Source organism: Ceratotherium simum, chromosome 23, assembly GCF_057802395.1.
Source record: "Ceratotherium simum simum isolate JZ-2026a chromosome 23, ASM5780239v1, whole genome shotgun sequence".
Taxonomy (NCBI): domain Eukaryota; kingdom Metazoa; phylum Chordata; class Mammalia; order Perissodactyla; family Rhinocerotidae; genus Ceratotherium; species Ceratotherium simum.
This window is the reverse complement of record NC_141922.1, coordinates 4,327,121-4,339,354: the sequence shown is the minus strand read 5'-3', so window position 1 is coordinate 4,339,354 and position 12,234 is coordinate 4,327,121. Positions and strand designations below refer to the sequence as shown.

The 12,234-nt window shown below is 46.3% G+C and overlaps 1 protein-coding gene across 5 annotated transcripts in view; it reads right to left on the bottom strand.

The window, feature by feature from the left end:
* The window catches only part of TRAPPC9 (trafficking protein particle complex subunit 9), a 645,618-nt gene that overhangs the window by 497,513 nt on the left and 135,871 nt on the right, over nucleotides 1-12,234 (bottom strand). For all 5 annotated transcript variants that reach the window (XM_087447411.1, XM_014788024.2, XM_087447413.1 and 2 more), the window contains 2 exons: nucleotides 10,285-10,430; nucleotides 1,622-1,707 (listed from right to left, as the gene is read on the bottom strand). In XM_087447411.1, coding sequence (XP_087303537.1) covers nucleotides 1,622-1,707; nucleotides 10,285-10,430 — 232 coding nt within the window. The remainder of the gene's footprint in view (nucleotides 1-1,621; nucleotides 1,708-10,284; nucleotides 10,431-12,234) is intronic.

Here is a 12,234-nt window from a genome sequence, read left to right as displayed (position 1 = left end):
GCCACGGCCTCTAGGCAAAATATTGGCATTTTATTTCTTTTTAAAACAGCTAAAGCAAATAGGGCCAACTATTATAATTTTCTAAACATCAATGGTGGATATGCGAGCGTTTATTATTCCCTGTAACATTTCATGTGTTTGAAATATTTCAAAATTTTTAATTTTTAAAAATTTTAACTTAAAAATTTTTTTTAATTTTAACTTTTAAAATTCTGACCATGATTTGTGGGCTATCTCTTAGTGATAATTTTTATTTTATCATTTGTTATTCTTGATTTTTTATAAAAAACACATCTTACTTTTAAACCCAATAAAAATGAAAACCACTTTTTAAGATAAAAAATGTATAAGAAAGAGCATCAGACATATGATACTTTAACCACTTTGGGGGAAATTCTCTAAACAACTATTATTCCCTGTTTAGGCCAAGAGACACAAGTCACTAAAGGGCCTGGCCAAGAGCCAGATCCTAAGGCCAGCATGTGTCTGCACAGCAGGAGGAGGAGGAAAACACTCATCCTGTAGTCTTTCTCCGAATGACCTCAGGACTGTACGCTTAATATTCAGTGAGTTTCTAAGAACTCAAACAGATTTTAGAAAACTATGCCTCATGCTGGAAGCCTAAACATCACCTACAATGACTACCAGTCTGCCTGGCAAACTCTAACTCATCCTTGTATTCTCAGCTGAGCCGTCCTCTCTCCCAGGAAACCTTCCCTGACTCTCCACGTGGGTCCTGCGACACCTTGTGCACCTCCACCACAGCACTGACCACAGTCATGGCAGGGACCAGGCTCCCCCATGCCTCGCACAGGGCCTGACGTGCGGCCTGGGCACTCAGCAAGGTACCTGCATGAAGAGCCTTCCTCTTACCCTGAACATGAGTCGTACAACTCTAAAGGAAAACGCCACCTCTCTCAACACTATCCTTTGCACGTCACTGAAAAGTTACAATTAGTACTGTATAACAATAAGCATAGAGAAGACTCGAGGAATGGAATCCACATGGTGAGCAGGTGGCTTTGCTCTGGAAACATTAGAATTAGCGTGGAGAGCCAGTACAAATCTCCTTCCCACTGACTATGGAATTAGGTGAGCAGTTCCAACAGACACCACTACAAAGTGAACATTTAACGCCCTATACAAAACACAGAAACAGAACATCGGATTTCAAACCCCAGAGAAATCTCACAGTAGTAGGGCAGTAATTTATTCTCTTATTCTACAGAGCTTGCTCTCCCCTTAGGCCTTGATCATCTTGTCATCTTGTAGCAATAAAGTAATGCTGATTTTGAGTAGCAGGCATAATATAGACTTTGTAATCTGTGCTAATCTCATGTAAATTTCAACATGATTATTTCAAACCGTATATCCAATCAGCTAAGCTCAGAGTCTGCTCAAATCAGAGGTATCTTTCTTTGTTGATTCAAACATTTATTGAGTACCATGCACTAAAGGCACAGGAATGACAAGATGTGGTCTTCCACTCGCAAACAGTTTATAATCTTTGGCAAAACAAATATATATCATAGAATGTGTGCCTCAAATATTAAGTAAAAAACATGTTTTAATGGTAAGTTGGTGTTTAGCCCAAAAGGGTCAAATGATTGGTGATACATACCATGTTTTCAACTCGGAGTTCAAATGGCATTGGGTTATATACCATCAGCTGAACCTCACATACATCTCCTTGAACCCACTGGAAATCTAGAAATACACACACACAAAAGAATCCATGTGTTAGTTGGCACTCTGCATGTTTCACATGGTTTCAGATTACTCCTCTGGCAATTTATTTTTCCATTGAGGCAGTGGGCATTATGATCATCTTGAGATAAACAATTCAAAGCTAGTTTTTACCACTAGCTTTCTCTGAAACACAGCAAGTCATCACCGCCACTTGGATGCTCTGTGACTGAGTTTCTTGTCGTCTTCAGCAGGCTGAACTCATACCAGCATGCCAAATGCAGCCTCACAAAACTGAAATCAATCCAGACAGCACTGTTCTTGGTGAAGAGCCACAAGTCACACAGAACCTCCCTGGCCCAGAGGATGGTACTTAGGAAGATGGTGTTGCAGTCATTTTTAAGTGGCATATAGCTTGATTCCTCCATCCTCTTGCTGAGATTGTAAGAGAAGATGGTGGCTTCTCTTCCCTGACTACTCCCAGGCCAGCTGCAGTTCAACACCTATGGGAGGCAGAATTCTGAGATGACCCCCAAGACTCCCTGCCTGGTATAGATGCCCTGTGTAGTCCTCTCCCCTTGAGTGTGAATATGATGATTAGGTTATGTTATACAACAAAGCTGAGGGGATTTCACAGGTGTGATTAAGGCCCCCAATCAGTTGACTTTGAATTAATCAAAAGGGAGATTATCCTGGATGGGCCTGATCTAATCAGGAGAGCCCTTAAAAAGGACCATACCCTTCCTAAATGAAAAGATTAAAAGCAGGAGAGGGCCTGTGAAGGTGGCCAAACGGCAAGGACCTGAGAGTGGCCTCTAGGAGCTGAGAGTGGTCCTGGCTGACAGCTAACAGGGGCATCAGTTATACAACTGCAAGGAAATGAATGACGAACAACATGAGGGAGCTAGGAAACAGATCTTCGCCAATCAAGTCTCCAGATGAGGACACAGCCCTAGCTGACACCTGGATTTCAGCCTGTGAAACCCTAAGCAGAGGACCCAGCTAACACACGCTAGACTCTTGACCCAAGGAAACAGTGAGAAAATAAATTTGTGTTGTTTTAAGCCACTAAGTTTGTGGTAATTTGTTACAAAACAAAAGAAAACTAATACAGTACCCATCCCCACTTCCATTGCCCTCTCCTCCCTTTAAGATACTCCATTAGGTAAATCAGAAGGAACTTCAGAATCAACTAACAAGTGTTGGCACTTGTGAGGTGAGGCACTTCGAGCAGGTTATCTCATTCCTCTTCATAATTACCTTGTGAGATAGGGACTATCATCCCCATTGTTACAAGGCAGGTACCCAAGGTCCACACAGGTTAATAACCGTGCCTAGGAATCACAGAGCTAGTAAGTGGTGCCACAGAGATTCAAGCCCAGGTCTTTGAACTCAAAGAGGCATCTAGAATGGACATTGGCGGTTAAAAAGGCTTTTTCTAGAGTAGATACTAAGATTTATTGATTAGCATTCTTCAGCTTTCACAGAGCTTCCATAAAGACACCGCTTTTTCCAAACACTCTGCACCAGGCACCCTGCACAGAGCCTAAGACAGGCTCCACCAAACCTTCTCTTCTCGCTCTTCTGCTCTGCCTGCTCCTGGTTCCAGAAACCCAGGTCTCCTCCCTTCTTCATCTCGCCTCTCCTTATCCTGGCCTCCCAGGCTCCCAGGCTATGAGAACCTTCCAGGGGAGGTTCACAGAAGTCTTTCTCCAGAGCACACTGTGCACACACCCCGACCCTTCTGCAGTATCGCTGAGCCTGGCACTGACTAGGTGGTTAGCACGCCAGCCCCTTTGTCACAGTGATGAAGACGTCACTTGTTTTAACATGTTGCTATGCTTGGTAGTCAAGGAACTGTTTGTTTTCTGTCATAACCAAAAAACTCATCGTTAAAAAAATCATTTTCCTGGGCTTCTGAAAGGAGTTATTTATACTTGCATGGTCCTAGTCTACTACAGGTAAACCTAAGATAAAGCACTGATTACATGAATAGATATTTCTGTCTGAAAGGAGGAGATCATCTCCTCTCCATGCCTTAGAGTGTCAAAGCAAACGGGGGAGCCCTTTCGTTGACACTTCCTCCCAGAAACAGTGGGAAGGAACAGCAACTGATGGCTACAAAACACCCACTCTGTATGAGGTCCTCCCCACTCTGTGTTGTACACCATGTGTATTGTTATCCATGGACGAACAGCATCTTCTGGTTGCTTTTGCTGACAGGTTCGTCTCTTTCTACTTCACTGGACGGACTCCTCTGGCAGGAAGCACTCCTGATTGCTCACTGCATCCCCAGCACCTGAACGGTACACGCAACTGCTACTCAGAACCGTCTCTGAACGGCTGCTAGGTAGTTTAGGAACACTGTCTCACTTGGCCCTCAGAAGAACCTCTGAGTTAGCTTTGCTTGTCCCCATTCTGTAGACAGCACAGCTGCAGCCCAGGGAGGTAAGACCACTTGTCCGAGGTGGCACAGTGGGAAGTGACAGCTGCAGGGCCAGGCTGCAGCCCAAATCCATCCAACAGCTACAGCCTGTCCAGACCACCACTGCTGGGGCAGGTGTCGACCTGAGCACTAGGCCTGGCCACACCACAATGTCCTATCACAAATTATGTAAAACCCTCACCCATGGCACGGAAGCCCAGGACGTGCACTGTAATCACTTCTGTGCAGAGTTTAACTCAGACGACAGTGACGCCAGCAACGTACAGACAGAAAGACTGGGAAATGATTCCAAGGTAGAGGGGAAAACAGTCTCAAAAACTGCCCTCAGGGGTTTCTGCTCTAATACTTACACCCTCTGCTGTGATGATAACTCCCCAATTATACACCAAGATTCATTTATAGAGATTGGAACTTTAGGTTAAAGATATGTGATTCTTGAAACCTCTAGGCACCATCCACTGATGAGTAGATTGCCAAAAAGATATTAGAAGCCACAGAATATAAATTACATTTTCCTACCCATGGGTGTTCAACAAATAACATGCATCTTGGCTGAAGCTTCTATTGTATCTCAGAAAAAATCCTGCAATATCCACGGAACTTATCCTCACACTCAGATGAGCAGGTGCTTCTCACTGTGATGAGGAGCCATATCATAAAGGAAAAACAATCCCTGGGCTTTAAGTCGTAAAATCTGGGCTGGAGCCTGAGCTCTGCCACTTACTAGCTCTCTGACCTGAGGCAGGTAATTTGTATTTGCTGAGACTTAATTTTCTCATCTGTAAATTGGGAATATAATGCCTACAGCATCATGGAATTATGAGAATCACTAGATAATGTTTGTTTAAGCCCTCTGCAATAAATGCAGAGTATTATTTTCATAAAAAGAAACTTCAACAATTTCTTAAGATTGCAGCGGACAAAATAAAGAGGTGGGGCTGGCTTCACGGGTGGCAACTCTGCAGCCACAGAGCCCTAGGCTCAGAGGGTCCTATGTTTGATTTATTTTTTTTTTTTAATTTTTTTGTGAGGAAGATCAGCCCTGAGCTAACATCCATGCTAATCCTCCTTTTTGCTGAGGAAGACCGGCTCTGAGCTAACATCTATTGCCAATCCTCCTCCTTTCCCCCCCCGCCCAAAGCCCCAGTAGATAGTTGTCTGTCATAGCTGCACATCCTTCTAGTTGCTGTATGTGGGATGCGGCCTCAGCATGGCCGGAGAAGCGGTGCCTCGGTGCACGCCCGGGATCCGAACCCGGGCCGCCAGTAGCGGAGGGCACGCACTTAACCACTAGGCCACAGGGCCGGCCCCCTATGTTTGATTTAATGTTCTGCTGTCACTGTCTCCAAATTCTCAACAATTTGTCAACAAGGGGCCCCACATTTTCACTTTGCACTTGGCCCCACAAATTATGTAGCTGGTCCTGAGAAGGAGTCTCATACCTCTAATTCTCCCAAATCACCTTTAGAAGTTTCTCTAAACAAAATGGGTGAAAATTTCCTAAAAGTGTTCTTTGGGGAGAACGCTTATTGCCAGCCCCAATGAGACCCAAAAAGAGCAGCCAGAGACCCCTAGGAAGTCCTAGAGAGAAGAGCCTCATCAGTTCCGTAACGACCAATCCAGGACCCACCCAGGGAAAGAGGAGCCCAGGAAGTGACTTGCCCACCACCAAGAGACAGCGAGTCAGTGGACCAGAACAGGACCCAGTCTTCCACCTCCAAAAAGACCCAAGGAGGTGTTTCCATGGGAAGACAGTCACTGCGCACTGGAGGTGGCCCAGGAACCCCCTGGCCCTCCCTGGTCAACCATGATGTCCACGCAGCTCCCCTCCTTCCAGTCCTCTCAAGCATGTTCTCCAGAGCAGAGAAGCAGTGGGGGCGGGGCGAGGGAGGAGCACAAGGTTGAGGGTGTCTTCCAAAATCAATAGACTAAAACTAGAATGTCAAAGACTCAAATTCACACTACAAATGCCTTCCTGGTCGGGCCTTTCTCCGGGACAACCAGCAAACAGTTGCAGTTGATCATTCATTCATTTTAATGAACATTTGCTGTTCATTCCTAGCACCTTATTATGTGATAGCCTCTGTTGGACAATGCAAACAGAGCTGCTGCTGCTGCTGCGATCACCAACGCAGGTGGAGCCGCATCATTCTGCACCACCACTGCCACCACCAGAGGGGCCACCGCCAGAGGGGCCAACAGGAGCAAAATGACTTCTGCCTTCCTGCACCTTCACCCTCAGGCAGGGGCTGCCCCATAGACCCTAAGAGAATCTTGTGGGGGCCAGCCCGGTGGTGTAGCAGTTAAGTTCGCACGTTCCACTTCAGCAGCCCAGGGTTCGCAGGATCGAATCCTGGGCACAGACCTATGCACCTCTCATCAAGCCATGCCGTGGCGGCATTCCATATACAAAATAGAGGAAGATGGGCACAGATATTAGCCAAGAGCAATATTCCTCAGCAAAAAGAGGAGGATTGGGAACAGACGTTAGCTTAGAGCCAATCTTCCTCACAAAAAATAAAAAGGAGAATCTTGCAGCCAGGGAGTCGGGGAAATGTCATGTGCAGGCTTTTAGCCTGAGCAGCACAGTGAGAGGAGCGGGTAGAGGTCAGAGGACCAAGAGGCAGTATCTGGCTTCTGGTAAACATCCGTGTGTACCCCTGACAATGCCTGACATATAATAGGGGAATCAATGCCTATGTGATGGATGCGAGAATAAACAAGCAAAATCATTTCCCAGGATGCAAATGGAAAACATTCAGATGTCAGAGAAAGTTCAAAATCTTGTCATTTTAAATATAGTTATTAAAGATATTTAGTCAGGAAAGGCAAAGGCTTCCATGCCATAGAAGAGAATATTTTTCTCCACTTCAACCCACTTTTATTTCTTTAATAGCACTAATTAAAACTAGGCATTATTTTATTTATTTGTCCATTTACTTGTACTTACTACTTCTTGTAGTTACTACTTACTACTTCCCTCCAACTTCTACCTACACCTCATGACAGCAACAACCATGACTGCCATGTTCACCATTGGAACCACAGGACCAGGGCTGCCACATGCCTGACACACAGGAGAAGCTCGAGGGGAGTTTACTGATGGATGAGGGGATGAACCAATGAAGGACTGACCAATGGAGACACACACACACATGCACACAGAGGCTGTAGTATGCTATATACTTAGGGCTCATGTTTTCAGAAATTCATCATAATTTACAACCAGATGCTGCTTTTCAAGGGCATTACCCCATGTCTTCCTTATTTTCTTCTTATTTTAAACAATGAACAACCAGAGCCTCTGAGCCCCACTTTGGGAAGCCCACCCCGTTCCTCAGAGACAACACTGCTTTCTGGGCCCCCAGGAGGCCTTTCAAATCTGAGGTGTCCCTACTCCCAGTTCGCCCAGCACGTCTTGTCTGCTGAGCTCAGCAGGTAAGTCACAGGCACTGCCAGCGGCAGGTCCGCAGTTTCAGAGAACTCTGATCCACATCTTGTCTCGTAGTCTTTTCATGTGCTTGTGTCCTACCTGCCTGAACTGACCTGGAAGTGCTGAGGGCAGGGACTGTGTGTTATCATGAGTTTGGGCCCACGCCATGTGAGCTGTGACATTAGAGAAAGCTGGAGGGCACTGGTGGGAGCAGTATTCTAGGTCTGAAAAGATGTGAGTTCAAGTTTTCGCTTTGCCTCTAAACTAGCGAGTAACCTCCGGGAAGTCATCTCTCTGAGTTTGTTTCTTCATCCGTAAAAGGCAGAAAAAATTACTTCCTCCAAAAACACTGGGAAAACTAAATGAGCTAAAATATGATAGCTTCTTATACAGCACAATTTGAATAAAAGAAATGATTACCATTACAGAAAAGCACAAGGTCTTTTTAGTGCTCCTCCTCGAGTTACACCCTCTGTCTTAGGAAACACTTTATTTTTAAGGTGTTCAGATAATTTACTAATTGTGCATAAGGTTTATTATGAGATCCTTAGAGACGCTAAGAAATTCTAGTGCTGGTATTAATGTAAGAAATCTCAACTGAGATTATGTGAGGTGCCCAATGCTCATATTGTCCCTTAGGCTTTGACTTCCATAAACAGATGAACAGACATATAAGTGCTGTGAAGAGAAACCCGGGCAGCGACAGTAGAGGGTGACGGGAGGAGCAGCCTGTTAGGTGCAGGCATCCGAGAGGAGCGCCCTGTGAGAAGGGCCCAGTTGAGTGAGCCGATGACAGCACAAAGGATGAGCTCCAGGCAGAGGGCACAACAAGAACAACACCCGGAGACTGGAACAAGAATGTTATGTCCAAAGAACAGAAAGGAGCCGTGCAGCGGGATCTGAGGAGCAGGAGTGAGAAAGGGAGGAGGTGAGAACAAAAGGGCAGAGTGCGGGTGGGACCACGAGGCAGAGCCAGGTCAGGGAGAGCCTGCGGTCCATGCTACGGGGTGTGGGTGGTATTTTAAGTGCAACAGGACCGCATATCCTGGGAAGAAGGGCCTCGTGAAGTCAGGATGCCTTTTTCCTCCACTGGGAATATAGAAATGAACAGTGGAAATGAGGAAAACAGAGGAGAAGAAAGCACTGAATTTCAAAAGCAGAGTGCAAAAGCACGGCAGGTCTTCTACCGGAACGCCCCAGAGGAGGGGAAGGCACCTGCTGAGCAGCAGGCCCTTCTAGTGGACATCGGCGTGAATTTTCAAAGCACTCACAATTTGAGAACTGTTTCTGCCTAAAAGCACACAGAAAACAGCCAGCCAGGGTGATGAGAGTTCTTGTCAATCCCAGAACCTTCTGAAACCCCCAAGCTGGCAGAGGCTATCTCAAGAATGGAAGTTTCCTAGAGCAAGCAGCAACTGTCTGAAACATCCCATAAAGGGTAGATCCAATGGGAAGGCAGAGGGAGGGCATCTATTTGGCCCAAAAAAATATGCTAATAAATGTGTACAACCTCAAAAACAAACAAAAAGAAACAAACAAAAAAAAGAAATGGTGAATAAAATATTTTGCCAAGTAAAAACAAAATACTCCTCAGAGGGAATCACCAATGACCAACCAGGGCCGGGCCTCCGAATCTTTCAGCTTTGTCACTGTGACACATCAGCTCGTGGCTGGCAGTGATTGGCACCACCATCTCAAAATGCAAGGGACCCAAGGAAAGGGGGGCTGGAGAAGAACAAGGCCAGCTGCACGGCCAGGTTTCAGGAAGGACGTGGAGGGACAGCAATGGGGGCGCAGACAAGCCCGAGGGGTCTGCTGTGAGGAACAAAAGAGCAGGCTGGGGGCTGGGACGTGGTCAGGGAGCTCTGCACAAAGAAAAGCACCTTAGAGATTCTCAAGAATGGGAGTGTTCCGCACCCAATCTATCCCGCAGCATAATTCCATCTTTCCTCGCTGAGTCATCAGGCATCTCAGGACTGGCTATCCTTAGCACTGATACAAAACGAGGGTTGCAGTGTTCAAAAGAGAAGACAATATAATGTCCTTATCCCCCAATCAATCCTGAACATAAGTCAATCTTTAATCTTTGATGATTCAGAAGTCACTTCAGGCCTTGGAAAATCACTCTGATCTCTAATTATCATTCTTCTGTAGTTTGTATAAGTCTCAGATAACAGAGGTTTCTGGTTTCTAGAACTTCCGCAAAAATCACCTTTTATGAAATAGATTTTCAGAAATCAGATCCACGGGCAACTACCTGACAAAAGGCAGCAAACTGAATAAATTTATATGAGAGCATATACATGCATGCATACTGTACGAGCACATGAGTGTGTACATGCATGCATACTGTGTGTGCACATGACAGTGTGCATATGCATGCGTACTGTGTGCACATGACACTGTGCACATGCATGCATACTGTGTGTGCACATGAGTATGCACATGCATGCATACTGACTGTGCACATGAGTGTGTATATACATACATACTGTGTGTGCACATGAGAGCATGCACTTGCATGCATACTGCATGTGCAGATGAGTGTGTACATACATGTATACTGTGTGTGCACGTGAGAGTATGCACATACATGCATACTTATGTGTGCATATGCATGAATGAGCTGGACTGGAAGTCTAACGTTTTAAAAATCTAGAAAAGCCGTTGGAAGTCAAGTCGTAGAGCACAGCTAGAAAGCCAGGATAAATGGTCGTACCTATTTTCTTGTTCCGCTCTTCTCCACGGTTGTGTGCGATAATCGGTGAGTATATGAAGGGGCTCTTGGTTGACACGTTCTGACCCAGCAAGCTTTTCATTTTCTGTGGCCGGAGGCTGGCAGGAAGGTTCAACAGTTTCACTCGCCTATTGTTTCAAATGGAACAAAAATACTTCAACTGCCTTGTTAGCCTGGTTTCAGCATAAATACCAAGTATCACATGTTAGAAAAACAATAAATCAAACAGCAGGTAAACTGAGGGAAGAGAAAGCCCTCAAATTCAGCAGGACAAAGCAGAAGAACGCTGCACGCAATCACTCAGGACCATCCTGGGAGACAAGAACAACTCCACGGGGCCCGGACAGCAGCCATTCCCCTCTGCCCGCTCTGGCTCCAGCTCCGTTGGGGTCCGAAGGGCCAGACTGAATTCTGAACTGCACTATTTGCCAGCTGTATGCCGGTGGACAAGTGCCCTGCCTTCTCTAAACTCAGGTTCCTTGTCTCTAAAACGCACATGAGGCCCCTCACTCACAAAGCTATTGTGAGAATTTAGCTACACGCTCCCAGTACCGTGCCTACTGCTCAGCAAAGGTTGGTTCTCTTCTCTCGCTGCCTCTCTCCTTCCTGATGGGCATGCCCACAGCAAACAGAAGTGCAACCCTGATCTGTAAGATCCGAGGTTTCCACGTGCGAGGGTTAAGAGTGCCATGTGCTTTATTTAAGTGAATGACTTATTCTCCATCAGCATAGTCTGTATCTTAAATTGCTTTCCCAGCTGTGGATGTCTGCTAATCAATACTCGTGCTCAGATCAATCAGCTAGCATTTATTGAAGATTCACCAATCCATGGAGCCTGAGCACATTCAGGCCCAGTGCTAAACACTTCGTATGTATTATCTCAACTAAACATCACAAGCACCTTCCTAGTTTGGGTACTATTACTACCGTCTACACGGTATCAATGAGGAAATTGACACAAGAGAGGGTAAGTATATTGCCCAAATCCCATGGCTGGAAATTGGTGACAGCAGGAGATGCTATGCTCTTAAACCACAGCACCCGCCACCTCCCTTGTGACCAACTAGGCAAGATGGGGGTTAGGATGTGGAATACTCCAAGGGCTGAGACTGAAAGGACAAGGGGTGGAGGCGGGGGAAAGACTGCAAGCTTTGGCAGTGACACTCAGTCCTCCAACCGTATCTACTGCTCCTCCTCTCCCCACCCCCAGCCTCCCTGCAGGAAGATAGGCCAGGGGGTTGTAAGGGGAAGCAATACACGTCCCTCTGAGACAAAGCACTCTAAAGCAGAGTGCCAGCCTCCAGCTCTCCCTTCCACCGTGCGGCAATCCTGGAGGCCAGGTGTTGAGCAGCTGAAGCAGAGGCCGGATGCGGCCTGGGTCACTGAGCAACCTCAGGGCGGTCAGCTGCCCTGGAAAACTGCCCAACTTGCATCCACTCTGTGTGAGTCAGACATAAACCTTTGTCGTAGTAAGGGTTAATTTTTCTGAGATTTCAGGGTTAATTTTTCTGCCTCAGCACAGGCTAAGCTATATTGACTAATAAAGACCCCCTTACAGAACCCACAAAATCACCGCCTTTCTCAGCAGGAGGGAATCTCAGACACCTAGTGCTATCCTGGCCTGCACACGAGCATCCCTACAGCACTCAACAGTCACTGACAACGTCCCAGCCCTGAGAGAGTCACGGTCACACGCGTGATTCTCATCTGTCTCCCACAATAACCAAGGCAGTAGATGGTGCTTACAAACCAAAGTTCTTCAGGCCCAGGATTACAACTTGCACACGTTCTCTGACTCCCCTGTCTGCACGTACCCCATTATGCTTTTATCACACAGGACCAGTCACTTAATTTTCCATCTGTCTCAGTTCAGCTGTGAGCTTTACGAGGACAGCGGCACCTGGGGCCTTATCTGTCTCTAGTCCAGCGCCT